This window comes from Daktulosphaira vitifoliae, unplaced genomic scaffold, assembly GCF_025091365.1.
Source record: "Daktulosphaira vitifoliae isolate Bord-2020 unplaced genomic scaffold, ASM2509136v1 Scaffold_1, whole genome shotgun sequence".
Classification (NCBI taxonomy): Eukaryota; Metazoa; Arthropoda; class Insecta; order Hemiptera; family Phylloxeridae; genus Daktulosphaira; species Daktulosphaira vitifoliae.
The window spans coordinates 85,482,789-85,499,198 of NW_026099572.1; the positions used below are offsets into that span (position 1 = coordinate 85,482,789).

At 23.6% G+C, this 16,410-nt stretch overlaps 1 protein-coding gene across 4 annotated transcripts in view; it reads left to right on the forward strand.

Annotated features, from left to right (window-relative positions):
• LOC126894569 (uncharacterized) overlaps positions 1-16,410 on the forward strand; it is a 91,725-nt gene that overhangs the window by 58,329 nt on the left and 16,986 nt on the right. For all 4 annotated transcript variants that reach the window (XM_050665686.1, XM_050665687.1, XM_050665689.1 and 1 more), the window contains 2 exons: positions 13,289-13,376; positions 14,582-14,667. In XM_050665686.1, coding sequence (XP_050521643.1) covers positions 13,289-13,376; positions 14,582-14,667 — 174 coding nt within the window. The remainder of the gene's footprint in view (positions 1-13,288; positions 13,377-14,581; positions 14,668-16,410) is intronic.

The following is a 16,410-nucleotide window of genomic DNA, read 5'->3' on the forward strand; positions in this document are numbered from 1 at the left end:
GTACTCCAATATGGCAAAGGTGAAACGGAACTGAAAAGTGTTAGTATATTTGACGCACTTACAACGACTTCATAACAAGCAATAAAAGTTATTAATGCATAGTTAAAAAACAATTATTGCTCATAACGACTTTATTTCCTATGAATCACGATACTGATCTGAGGCAGGTTTTGGTTTGTTTACATTTTTAAGAATTACACGTCTTGAATAGAAAGTGCACTATCTGGTTTTACCTTATCTATGTTGGTATAGTGTCTACACTGGTGTTTTTTACTATTTTAATAAATACAGGCCTATGATTATAGAATTAATCAAAAATTTTGGTTTGACATACTATATATTTTTTTTTATATTATACAGACATATAAAAAATACAAATGATTTTTTTAATTTTTGGATATGTTATTTTCAGTTTAAATTTACTTTAACCTGTATGAAACTTTACTATCAATTTTCTATATTTGCGATTGATGAGTAAAAATTGTATTATAAAACTGTAACACATTATTCTTTCAAGTTAAACTATAATTATGACAGATCTAGAAGTTTTTTACGAATATTATCGTATATTTGGGGTATTTAAATGAATAATTTAACTGATACTCAAAGTAATCTTTTATTGATAGATATCATATATGTTTGTATTTTATTTATTATGAGAAGCTTTAGTTAAAGATAAATGGTTTCAGTTTAACTAAAAGTAATTAATCTATTCATTTCAAATCTCTTCAATTGAACTCATTTCAACTAAATTTAAATCGTTTTACATTTAGACCAATTACAAATTCATATTTTTGTCATTAAATATGTAAAGTTTTTATTTAAATCAGAAACTAAGTACTTACTTTTATTTTAAAGTTAAAGCGATTAGCCGAAAATATGTTTTTTTATACTTTTTACGAATGTAAATAAATCTGAATCTTAATAGTAATTTAAATTTAAATGATACAAAAACATTTTTTCTAAAATAATTAATTTGGGTACCTAAGTAAAAGTTTCAATGATAAACGTATTTATTTTTGGAGAAAAAAATGAGGTTGTTATATTTTTTTGTTCGATTTACAATTGATTTTTTTTAAATAAAAATTATCACTTATAAATTTTTTGTTGAAATTGTTTGAATATATCTTTAATTATCTTATAATAAATTAATTATACGATATTACAATATTTGTTGCTATTTTATGTAACTATTGTTACTACAATACTATGTTTGTGATTGTATAATTTAATTAGATACAGCTGGTCTTTTTCTATATTTTTATATTTTTGATTCAAAAAGTAAACAATATGTAATATCATTTTATTATTATAGTTTTTTAGTATAATCAAAATTAATCTAATTTCTAGTTATTAGACCAAACTTAGAATAAATAATAAGCTTGATTTAATACTTATACAAATATTCGCTTCAATGAATGAAATATTATAGGCCATTGGTTAATTTTATAGGAAATAAAATACTAACACTGTAGTACCCGTCTATAAGTTGAATATTGCTGCACAATTGTGAACGAATGAGTGGTTAAATATAAATAAGTCAAAGATTCGTATGTAAAATGAAATCTAAAATAACTTTTAATAAAGTGTAAGTATAAAATAAAAATACCATACACAAAAAGTAATAAATGTTCACTAACAGACTGTACAAGTATAGCAGACTGTAGTGAAAATAAAAGTAAAGGTTGAATAATACAGAGTACATTTTATATTTAAAACAAAGTTGTGAAAGAACAATGATTATGTGATTTTACAATAGTAAATATTTATTCAAGGTCGCAAAATACGTAAAACTTTATGTCAAATATTATTATCTAGTACTCCTTCATCTTATAATAACTACAATTTTCAAAATAAAAATAATGTTTATCATGCAAAATACTTATGACTGAATATATACTAATATGATTATATAAAAGTAAATACACGACGCATATTTATGTGTAAAGTGAAGAACTTAAGAAATTATATGGAATAAACAAAATTTTGATAGTTATTTAAGTCTTTAATTATTTTAATACCTTAATGTATGATAAAAAAAAATTATTTTCCAATCCCTATAATGCATTAAAAATATGAATAATATAAAATATTATATAAAAATATGAACTTTGAAATAGTGTAAAATAGTCGTTAAATAATTTTCAGGATTTCAATTTCTTTAGTATTAATGACAATTAGATATTGAAATAATAGCTCTTAAGTTTTTTTATTTAAATAGCTAGACATAAGAAAAAAATGTGATAATTTCCTGTTAAATATCGGTATTCAAAAATATTCCACAAATAACCTCTGTCAATATGTATAAAGTCTTTACTCATGAATTCTATAGGTTTTTGACCATGCATAAAAGCACAAAGATTTTGTAATTGGATTTCTCTTGCTATTCAGTACCGTTAAATCGTTATTCAATGAACCATCAAATCTAAATCATTTTATTTATACAAAATAGAATGCACCAATTTAATATTCTACTTGAATTTTCATCAGATTCAAAAAATTAAAGAATGAGATAAACAAAACTCCTTATTCTTCAAGTTTTCTGTATGCAAAGAGAAATATATTTTGTTCATAAAATAAAATCGCTATTATATTAAGATAAAAGTTTAAATAACTATTTTGTTGACACGCCAAATGCAAACAATACAGGATTAAGATTCAATACATTATATGATGAAAATGTATGTATTCAAGTGTGTAATTGATTTAATGTTATTACTTCATAAATTATATATATATATATATATAAATAATTGTATAGATTTGACATAAACTAAAATTGGATGTAATTTTATTTTAAAATAAAGAAAGCTTCGTTTCTATAACCAATATCCAAAAATAAAACTAGCCAGAGATAAATATTTCAAGACGGCACTATAAATAGGCAATATTACTACATAGATGCATTGGATATATTTGAGCGTGAAATTATAAACACGTGTAATAAAGAATATCGCAAAGGAAACAGCAAATAGTAGAACTACTTACTTTAATGTGCTCATATGTTCACTACTATCTCAAGATCTCTCATATACCATTGGTATTCGCAGAGAATTCTATGAATAATTTAACGATTTCATAAAATCCTGTTTAAGAAATTTGCATATAACTACAAACACAGTTTACGCATCTTAAATGAGCTCTGTTGACATTAGTACCCCAATAAGTTTTCTAGGTGTATCACGTACAGAACTAAAAACTCACAAAATAAATGAACCATTCATTAAACTCAACGAATGCATAAAACAATTTTTTTATTTTTGAACAATTTAATATTACATTTTAAATTCGTGCTTTATTAAATATTTTAGTATAAAAATATTATGATTATTTCGATATATCGTTCATAAAAAACTATTAAGAAAATAAAATATAGTTAAGTCACAATGCGAGAAAAAATATTATAACTTTATTGTAGTTTCGAGATATTTTACCTTGAAGATCTACCAAGATTGTTAATGTAATTCGTTTAAGACCAATTAAGTTTAATTATATTAGTATTGTTTGTATTGTATATTAGTATTTTTAATTACATTATTGTTATTATAATAATTCATTGAAGTACAATTATATTTAAAAAAGTTAATTTTTAGAATAATTTTACGCTAATCTTAGTTAATACACGATTATACAGAGTAATCAATTAGTAAGGAAACAGGTCAATGGTTAAAAACAAAGAGAACAATAGAAACCCGTTTCCTTACTTACTGAACATCTGATATATGTATATGTGCGATTAATACAAAAGATCCTTTTGTCTTAGCCCACAAATTATGCTAGTTCTCAACTAATTGTTATAATTTATCAAGAAAAAATTTACTAAATTTGAGGTAAAATTATACTTTTATTTTAATCAATAGAACTTGATTTTACCATTGAAAATCACTTGTATAGATAAACATTTTAGATAGTCAAACTTAAGTTATTCAGCATGGACTATTCTTACACATTTACGTTACCGTGCGAATGATTAAGTATTCGCTTTTAAAAGTTTCTATTGTGCTTGTCTAGTGTCTTTCAACATAAATAGCACATAATTTCATAATGTTACATTAAGTTTGTAAGATTAATATTGGAGTTTGTTTTAAAAAATCTATTGTGACACTTAATTAATTACAAATATGTTTATCATTAGCTAAATAAACAATACAAATACTTCATAGTGTAGAATAGTTCATTTATTTAAAAATAAATAATTTATGAGACATAAAAATACTAAATGTACCAAATTATTTTATTTGTATATTTTTTAATGCCTAATTATAATTTTTTTTTAAAAACATAATTAAAAAAAAATTAAACTCAAAATGAAGTTTAAAAAGTAAATGACTACAAATATAATAATTAATATTTGTATATTAAGACAAATATTGTGAAATCACAGTAATTTAATCACTTAATGGATACAATGCGAAATGCGTTATTTTATTTATAATTATTATTAATATTTATTTGAAACTATGTTAAAATATTGCCCTTAACTGCATAAAATAATTTACTTAAAGCTATCTTACATAATTTATTTAACTATACAAGAGTTTGGATTAAATTATTCCAGGTGTCAACTTCTTAAGTATTTTATTGATTTTGTCCATTAGACAGATATGAGATTTTTCATCCAATTTACACGGTCAAGTGATGAATTCAAAATAAACTTTTTTTCATTTTGATAATATTTTGTATAAAAATTTCTTTTTATTATTATAACTGTATAATTTTATTTTGAGTTACATATAATTTAAACAATAATAAAACGCTAAATGGTGTTAAATAGTCATTTTAATGACTATTTGAATTGCATTTTGTTTTATTTTACACACACACACACACACATATATATATATATATATATATATATTGGTTTGTTTACAATTTGCTAATAAAAGAAAAATATTATAGTTTTCTGAGTTTGAAAATAACAAAAAAATATATACAAATATATTAATAATTGTGCGTTGTGTAATATGAAATTAACTGATTATTGATAGTATAAATTTAATTTCTGACCTAATTAAATTTTTCCAGTGATTCCATGTTTTTTGGTTCGGTCACGAATATATTTTTTTTCAATTATGTATCATGAAATTCATATAGTTTCGTTAATTAATATTAGAGAGAAAAAAATGAGTTATTCATTTAACATAACATTTTTCCTATCACTCCGTGACCCATGATAACACTGAATCAGTGTGAACATCGTAAAAAAAAAAATGTTTGGTAAAGTGGTTTGGTTCACTGTGTTAATATAGCGAAATTTTCCATGTCATTCCAATCGAATTGTTTCTCTAGGGCACCGATTGTAAACACAGACATATGCGCAGACACAATTTCCATCTACAGGACTCGATGTAATAGCTATATAAGTTGCAGAACTGAATCATAATATATCAAATTATTACAAAAACATAGTTAGGAAAGACAGGATTTTTATTTACTTCAAATCTATGATTTGTTAAACTTTAAGTAATCAATTTTCATTTTTAATTGCTTGTTATAATATTTAATATTTTTTTTTTAAAGAGCATTCTATAAAAATGTATTCATTGCGTTATAATTTCTTGATTTTTGACTACAGTATTAATTAATTTGTGAAATTTAACATGTTTATAGAAGTATGAAATATAAAAACTATATAATGATTTTAATACTAATCAAAAATATTCATTAACATACTAAATATGTTTATTTTAAAACGATTACATAATTGAAAAACGTATAACACACCGTGATTTGTTCGAACTCGTGCGACAAAAGTGTTCGATGCAATGTGTGACATCTGTGAGTGCCCGAAAATTAATAGTTGCTCACTTACATGAAAGGCATAATGGTTTGAAGTGGAATGATGCGTATATCAAATCCATAGAAAGTGCGATTTTAAATTTTACTTTGACATTAGCTAAAAAGTGAACTTCGTCATTTCGAAATAATATTACAAGGCACATAACTAAAATATGTTTTACTTACTTTCAAATTGGTTATCCATGATAAAATTTTGTGAAATTTTATATCTCGTTAAATGAGGGAAATATTTGAATAGTACAATGTATGGAATTATAAAATTTATAATAATAAATAAAAATTTTGGGAATTCACATAAAAAATAAATGTACTTTGCTAAAAATTTACAATTAAATAAAAGCTTAAACGTAAAATTCTCAATAAAACATTACAAAAAACAAACTAGTTGTATCACTTATAAGGAAGTGTCATATTATCTACGTAATAAAAAAATTTCTCAAAGAGTTCCAGGTATAATACCAATAAAGATTTGATGCATATGCTATTAGTATCAAGTGATCTATACATATCATCAATGAAATAAAAAAATATATATATACAGGGTGGCCCACCACTCACTGACAATTTAAATAACTTTTGATCCAGCTAATATTTTTAGCTGATTTTTTTTTTAAACATTAGTTAGACGTTAGGTATATAGCTATATCTCAATAATTAATTTTTTTACATTTTATTAAAAATATTAATTATTTTTAAATTTTAAATAAAATGTAAAAAAAAAATCTAAGATAGCTATTTTGTAGAGTAGAATTTAAGAAAAATTTTAGTAAAAAAATATCTTATTAATATTCAATAGTAAATATTCTGTAGCGTTTTGAAGTTTGTGAAAATTTGAATTTTCATGTACTATTTTACGGTATTAAACATTGAAATACGTATTGAGAAAAGGACAGAAGAAAACGCTATCTTTTCAATATACTTTTGAATGAGAGTGATAAGTAATAATTGCCTTATCTAATTTCTTATCATGGTATTTATGCCAAGTTTGTAATGTATACACACTATCATCATATGTATACACAGTAATCATGAAAAGATAGCGTTTTCTTCTGTCCTTTTCTCAATACGTATTTCAATGTTTATAACCGTAAAATAGTACATGAAAATTCAAATTTTCACAAACTTCAAAACGCTACAGAATATTTACTACTGAATATTAATAAGATATTTTTTTACTAAAATTTTTCTTAAATTCTACTCTACAAAATAGCTATCTTAGATTTTTTTTTTACATTTTATTTAAAATTTTAAAATAATTAATATTTTTAATAAAATGTAAAAAAATTAATTATTGAGATATAGCTATAGACCTAACGTATAAATATTATTAAAAAAAAAAATCAACTAAAAATATTAACTGGATCAAAAGTTATTTAAGTTGTCAGTGAGTGGTGGGCCACCCTGTATATATAAATAAATTTTCTAACGATGTGCAAAATTTTTTTGTCAATTCCGAAACAAACGTCGAAGGTAAGATAAATAACTTAAACAATTCAATGTCACAAATCAAAATAAATGAAAGCTAAATGTAAATAAAAAATATATGAATTAGTATAATCTTATTAGCATTATGCACACTGACTTTTGTCCGCCGCAAAAAAAAAAAATTATATTTTTAAAATCTAGAATACTTGCTCTACAATAACTATGCATCGATACTTGGGTAAAATAGGGTAAATTTTATTGTAGTGCTTTTTAATTTCAAAAACAACTCAAAAAATACTCAATTTTATTCAAATGATCATTACTTAGTGAAAAAAATTTTTTTTAACATCTTTGACCTTTATTTTTAATAAAATAAAAAAAAAATTTAACTTGTTAAAAAAGTTGTCAACGAAAAATCTTTTTTATGTTAAAATAACCGTAGTTTAACTATATCTATAATTCAAATGGCTATAAATAACGACCAAATGAACATTTATATTTTGTCTAAGCAATATACTAGAATTGAGTTTTCATGATTATTTTAACTTTATGAGTACAATTTAAAATGGGGCTTATGAGCGCTTAAAATTTGCTTTCAGTGCTCTTTCACCACTAGTGTATTTGAGAAAATTAATAAACAATGTAAATCTAATCATAACAGACTATTAATATTTAAATAAATGACTGAAAAGGTCAAATTATAGTTTATCTTGACGAAAAGCATCAGCCAAGCTATAGGAGCTGACCACCACCTGCAACAGTTTCGGCAGCAAAAGTAGCAGTAGTAGCCAACTGATACCGGACGACTTGATTAAGGAAGTCGCTATCTAAACAGTCCTTTTCAGTACCATAATGAGACGTTCGAATAGACGGGCATTTAAATAAGCACACCAGTCACCTCATTGTAAAAACATTACGAGTGCGATCGAATATAATTATGAAATACACTAATGTATAATATTTCTTCACTATGTTATTTCAATTAAGTTGTATATATAATAATATTGCTTAATTATTTTTTAATTAACTTTGTGTATATAGAGTATTGTAGAGTGAATATATGTGAATAAACGTTCAGCCACAGGAGATTTATCAACTTATTAATTTTTAATGTTACTTAATTGTTCTTTAAACCTGACCCCTATATTTCTTTTTGTTAGTCCTACGTAACATTTAGTACAACTGTTATATTTATTTTATAAATTACCTATTTCTTCTCTTACTTGGATTATTTATACATAAATTAATATTTAAAATAAGAAAAGGTATAAGATACCATTTGGAATGATTGAATATATTTGATTAATGATTTGGATATACAATATCAAATCATTTGCAAACTGTTTAGTATCCGTTAGTTATTGGTCCGTTGCACCATTTAATTAACACAAGAAGATTTAACATGTAGAAACCTTATCAAGTATTGACCGATGTTAATAATTTGTTTTCGGTTATAAAACATAGAATTAGCGACCTTTTACATGAGCATGATACAAGAATTTAGCTAATTCAGATTATGTTTAAATCGATTATAAACCTACATGTAAAAAATTGGCAAATATTAAAGCTACAATTTAAATTCATTGTTATACTAAAATAATCTACTTATGTATGAAAACAATATTTCTAATTAAAATTGTATAATATATATATATAAAATTGAAAATGTTTTTTAAATGATTGAATACTTCGTGGCAGATCTGCCAAATTATCTTTTTACGCCTTCAATTAAAAATTTAACTGGTATAAACTTCATTGTTATTGGAAATATACACATAATGACGTAGTAATGCTGTTTGTGTGCTCCTTTATAAAGATAAATGTATTTAGTTAAATGCATTTGTGTAATACCCCGTTAATGTACATTCGCTAGAAACGTTAGCCTACATAATTAAAACAACACTGTTTGTATGCTCGCTAGTAACTCTTAATCTTTACACTTTACTTAAAAAGTACTAAATATAATTTTAATTAAAATCAACTTTGCCCACTTTTATAATCATAAACACATTAAGAACTTTATACAAAGTATCATCTGAAAATTTGGTAGGTTATAACGTACTTAAATATTAAACCATAACCATCATTTAATAAGAAAATATATTCACTACATCGATTAAAGTATTTTAACCCTTAATCTCTTTAATAGACTAGATTTTAATCTGACGATGGATACTCGCAGTCACCAGAGTAAATCTCTCGAGACGAGAAGACAAGACGAGCTTTTAATGCTGGGCTCATTAAATCATTAGATATAATTTCTGCGTAAATCGATGGGGTTCAAGTAAAATTCATTTAAGTGATACGTATATGTCTATTTTATTTTTAAAAAGATATTGATGAATGTTGTTGCTTGGCCCAAAAAGATATATTTTTTATTTGAATAGGACTGTTTTGGACTACATGCTTTATATATACATGGAACACTAAATAATTTATAAAATCGTAAGAGTAAAACATTGTTCTATCATACGCGCCTAATAACCATGCATTAATGTTCTCTGGACATTTAAAAATATTATAATAAAGGTAAATTATAAATAAATACCAATCCTTTGCACGAAGTCTGAAAAAGACAAAAAGGTAAAAAGAATAAATCATTTGGAGAAATTGAAAGCAACCCTTTTAGATACTATAAAGAAAATCGACAGCAAATATATTCTTTGAAACCAACCTGGGACGAAAACCTTGATAATTTGGCGCATGCTATAATTCGGACGACATAATTTAAATTATTAATTTCTCTCCTTTAGGAACTGTGAATAAACTTGGCTAGGTAATAACCAGGACAAATTTTATCCAAGCAAAGTTTTTTTTTTGAACGCATTTATTAATACATTGCGGAGAGAATATACCAAAAAACGTAAAATAAATAAATTTTATTAACTGTATTGATTAAGCTAACAAAATATCATAATCAATTTCAAACATGTTATTTTTTAAATAAATTATTTTATCTACTTATCTTTAAAATGTTCGAATATATATCTCTAATAAAACAATTATAGGCCTGCAATCGTCTCTATCCAAAATAAATGAAACAAATTTTAATTAATTACTGTGAAAATTTTTTATTAATCTAGTTCGATTACTATTTCAAACTACCCTTGTTCTGAATCAATACACAATTTATATTCACGTAGTTATATCTATTCTTTGAAATTATTATCATATTTTCAAATAAAATATTTAATATAAAATAATATTAAAATATTTTACCAAAATATATTATGAGTTCTTAATAAATTTTCATATCTCCCATACCATCAACATATAAAATAATGTACATAAAATGTATACCTCATTACTATAGTACTTAAAAATCATAATTTTTAAGTTATTGCAATTCTCGTATTCGATATTGAATTTTACATTATTAACACAATAATATTAACACAATTTCGTTGTGATGATCTCTTCCATATTATATCAAAGTTGTAAGAATTTAAGTTCAGACTTTAGTTTAAGACAAACAAATGTAACTCTGCATAATTCACATAAAAAAATTAACAGATGGTATATAAATAATTTAGTTTCGGTTTTATACTTTCCAAACAAATTTACTATTTGTGAATTAATTATGTAACGTTATTTTAGCTATCATGTATATATTTTATAAACTACAATTTTTACTTAAAAATATTTAAATTTTTTATTTAAAAAACAATATGCTTAATAATAATGTTAATAAATTTACTTATTTACGTAAAGTTTTTTATTAATTTTATTTTAATGAATTAATAAAGTTATATGTATTATATTTTATGCTTTTCATCAACTCTAAAATCATGATAGGTAAAAAATATCACTTATAATTACTTCTTAAGCTTTAAAACGATACAATTATGATTAAATATTTTATTTATTATACGAATAAATTGGTAATTATAAGGGACTTTATGCATTTATTAAAAATATTTAAACCACTACTGAGGCACTTAACTTCTTTAAAATTTACTATAAGTGTACAGCGTAATTCCTTAACGCCTCATTAAATATCTTAGAAATTATTAAAGTTAATCATTATTTTCTTTATTTCAGAATAATAGTTCTTTGCTGAGTTGCTTTACACGAAAGATTAATTTTCTGTTCTTAACCTTTGTACTCTTAAATCGTGTGAACTTTTTATTTTTAAATGACTATTCCAATTTTTTTGAAATTATTAAATTTATTCAAATTAAAATAAAATAATTTTATTAAAAAATATTTCTATCTTGTTCGAATTCCAACAAATTACAGCTGTAAGGACGATTAGTAATAAAACGTGCTTATTTTTAAAATACGACATAGTTATCTTAAACATGTATCATATGTTTATGAGCTGTTTATCAATAAACTAAATGATAATAATAACATCTTTGTTCTAAAGGTGGAGTGATTTATTTCATTCCTCATAACAAAACTCCTAATTAATGTAAATTCCAAAATGAAACTCCAATAATTTATTATTTACTCGGTAAGATTGAAATAAACTTTTTTAAATGGATAAATTTGCGACTCTTGTAATAATAATCATCTATTTCTAAATACCTGGCTTCAGCAATTATTTTGGAAATATTCAAAGTCACTGGTTAACAAGTTTCAAATATAAAACCTAATAAAATAAACTTATCTTAAGTGACCAATTCCTTTATTGCAATACAAAAAGTTAACCAAGTAGATAAAGCCACTTACCAACAATTTAGCTACAACGTCTATGCTTTATCTTTATTTTAAACACAAAAATAGCATTCGGTAGCCATTTTCACTGTGAAGACAAAATAAAGTCCGAAAAATTTTTTTTTTTTTATAATAAAGTACATTATATTAGATTTAATTTAAGATATATGTAAAAGTGTCAGACTTTCTGGAACACTTTCAAAAGTTAAGTTGAAAAAGTAATTTTTTTGTGAAAAAGTTGTCATTTTGAATCCTTCCCTGTGGGCGGGTAAAGAATCAGATTTATAAAAAAAATATATCGAATGATAGGTAAAGACATCATGCACCTATTAAAAATAATTATATTGATTTGGTTATTTTTAAAAAAGTTATGACAGTTTTAAGTAAAAAAAATTAAAAGAATTTCAAAAATTAGCAATTTTTAAATTTGTAATTTTTTTTGAGGTTTCCCCCATTTACGGGGAACAAGGGAATTTTTTCAATTTTTGAGAGTAATGTCTTCGACTAGATACGATTTGTGATCTTTTGACGTATCGTTGAAAGAAATCGGTTTGGTGAGAGCTGAGAAAAAGTGGTAACAGACACAAAAAAAACACATCATAGTAAAACCAATACCTTCTCAGCTTCGCATCGAAGCTAAAAATTGATTTCATTGAATCTTATTATTTGTTGCACAGTTTATTAGAATGGTAGTGTCCAACACCCGGTGCTCCCACCTTCCTTAACCTACCTCGGGTCGTGGCGAACTGTTCGGTCGACAACCATTGTTTCTTTAAAGACAGATATCCGTCAATACATTTCTGAATCGCCTTTACATGCTTAAGTATTCTTTTCTCTCGTGACTTCAATCGCCATTTATTCGATTAATACAACATATACAGTTTTTCATTACATATACCATCAATACCTCAGTTAAACCTTACCACTATTCATTTAAATATTATTTATGTCGTTTGTCAATGATTTGGCCATTTATGAAATTGTTTATATTTTTTGTTCTTACGCCACAGATATTTATAAATATTCAACGCTGTCTTACATTCACTATTTCATTGTCTTGTCATGTTCATAATTCCACTCAAAGATAAAGAATTCAACTCAGAGTCTTTTATTGATCCAGATCACCAGCATAAAAATAAGATTTTTAAGCATATATCTATTTAAAAATAGTTATTTTGTTGAGTAACAGATAAAAGTTATTTTTTTTTTCTATTATTCATATAATTTTATTCTCTACACTACTCTTCATTGTTTAAAGTTGATTTTCAGAAAATTTTAATATATTATGGATAATTAATATTTATTTGTGAATATATAAGTAATCTATCTACATTAAAAGAGTTGTACTATACATTATTATTAGTACGAGTATAATTTATTAATTTTTTAAATATTTTGATTTCAGAATGTCTCTGTACTGGTTGTTTTAATATACAGTTGGATGATAAGTACAAATGTGAAAAATTCTACTCATCTACAAGACGTTTTTTATGGTAATTTATAAAGTTATTGTCAAATTTTATTTTAATATTATTATTACGTATGTGGCAGTTGGATGCCTTATATGTCTGCAAAAATAAATTATTTTTACTATTCGATTTGCTTAAATTAACTCCAAAAATGTTTAAAATTTTTATTAACTTAGTTTGTTTTTTACTGTCTAAATTATCATTCATATTCAATATTTAATAACATACATAAATTATAAACAAGATTACACATTCAATATAATAATTACGTTGGCTGTAATCAGCGTTGTCAAAATTACTTTCATAAAAGAATTCGCTTTATTCCCTGTTTTTAAAAAAAAAAGAACAAAGTCCTTCTCTCAAAAAAAAAAATTTAATTTAACCTAAGTTGAATGATTTTAATATGTTTTAAGTAATTTTTAAGTATTATTTTTATAACGTATACGGGGGAAAATAATTATATGACAAAATAGAACAGCGCATTACCTCAAATTTCTCAGTTCTCGCTAAACCATATTTAGTTATTAGTACATCAAAAAAACGAAATTTTAATCTAGTTAAAAATATTGACCCTGAAAACTTATTTAATGATAGGTCGATAATAACTTTTGAACCAGAATTTTGAAAATTATTAACATTTTAAAATATACACCGTATATGAGATACGGGTGCTATTATTTTTATCAATACATATTTCCTGACCGTACTTTTCCTCCAACCAAGGTATAAAAATGTCAGTAACTTCCGAAATACTGGTCCAAAAGTTATCAACTGGTAATTTTCTCAATTAGATCATTAACTAATTGAGTTAAAAATAGTTAATTATTAATCTTTTGATTTAAAAAAATTAAGTTGTCACCCTTATAAGGTATAAGAAATAAACGTAAAAAATACTTTATGATTGATAAATTGAGAAAAACGGGAATCTTAAAAAAACAAATCTGAATATAGTTTTTACCATATCGCGGTGGTATTGATTATTATTTTTACCGAATTTCTATCATTTACATTAATTTTATAATAAATTGAATCAAGATATTCAATTTATAAAAAAAAACTTAGAAATCATGATAAATGATGAAATGAATATTTTCTCGCAGTTAAATATAGTGCAAATATTTAATTAATGATAATATGTGAGAATAACCATGTTTCAATTAGCATATATCAGCCTAATAAAATACTTGTAATAGTCTAATATACCAAATAATGTATGGGTCTGTTAACAGGTGTTCAAATAGCTTACTCTGCTGTAATAGGAACTAATTTGTTCATCTTCGCCACTAGTGTCGTACTCATTCTTGGAATTGTTAAAGTAAATATCACCTACATATATTATATTTTAAATGTTGAACCAATATATAGTCTTGTAGTAACTAACATTGCATTAATTAATTTAATCTAAGGTGGTAATATGCTATTAATTTTGGTCAATTAATTCAATTGATATCCAATTGATTAAATAAAAAAACTGAAATTTAAATAATAATAATGTGAGTTTTATTTATAGCAATTAAATAAGTTTAATTATATAATCTATAACTACTATTTTATGATATTTCCTTTAAAGATATCCATGAATGACTAAAATGAATAATTATTTATTTTTTGTGATGACATTTGTAAACATGTCTAAACATCTACTTTTTAGCCCTTTTGAATATTTTCCACTATTTATTTTATTTAATAAAACTAAAGTAGTAACTTTGACGGTATTTTAATATATTTATACATAGAACTTCGTTAAATCAAACATTTTTAATTAGTTAATTTTCTTAAGTTTGCTAATGTGAACCAAAATATTAATACTATTAGAATCTTTGTAAATATCATTAAAAAAATTTTATCGCACCTTTTATAGTTAAACCTATAATTAGATTGTTATGTTTGCAGCTAAACTAACTATTAAAAGTTTAATAAATATAAAATAAATTAAAAATTATAATTAGTAATTTAAATATATATTAAACTGTATTAAAATCCTATAAAACATTTTATAAATCAAAAATATTAAACATAATCTACAAAAAATTTACATTTGTTTTCTTATAAAACAATATGATATAAGTTTTCATAATATGAAACCATGAAAATGAATAATTATAGTATGCATATCCTTAATTTAGTTGAATTCTTACAATAAAAAATAAAAATTGATTGCATTTCATTAAATATGAACTAATACTATGTAAATTTACGATAACTAGTATTAATAAATTAAAAATATATATTGCCGTCATACTAAAATATGTTATATTATGTGATTAATTAATATAATTAAAAAGAACTGTTTTATTTTGGCTAATTAGCATTTAATATGTAACATCTAAATAAGTTAAGACATACTCGAAATTTATATGAGGTCATTAAATGTTTTAAGACTTGAACAAAAATTGAATTAAAATTTTTTTTTTAGTTCTAACTTTTTATGTAATTTCTTAAAATAAAATATTTTTTGTGAAATAATACCATTATTTGTAATTTATTGACCTTATAATATCGTGTATTAAGAAAATAACAAGCTGATAAGTGTATCTTAACGTCCCTAAACATTATTATATCAGTGCTTATAGTTATCTTTTGAATTTTAATGTATTTTGTACTTAATCTAAAGTAACATACTTGAACATGCATCACTTTACGACCTACTATGTAATAAATTACAGTAATAATAGGTTTTGTTTTACACAGATTATGTACGGTCAAAGTATACATACCCCTATAATAGTGTGATATTTTGATAATGGCATTTAGAAAGCCCCGTGGAGAGGTAACTCACAATGTGTTCTTTTAACAAAATTTATTAGTTCGTCGGCTCATAAGATATCACATGGGCCAATGTAATGGTTCTCTTTATTTATATAAGACATGATACTTGGCAATTTAATGATATATATAGCATATAAAAATATAGCTATTCTTAAAAGAAAGTCGAAACATCAATTTAATATTTTGAATTTAGAGTTATATGGATACTTAGGTGATCAGCAGGATTTAAGTAATACTAAATAAAATAGAAAATATTTTTTCAAAATAATTATTATTTTAGGATAAATTT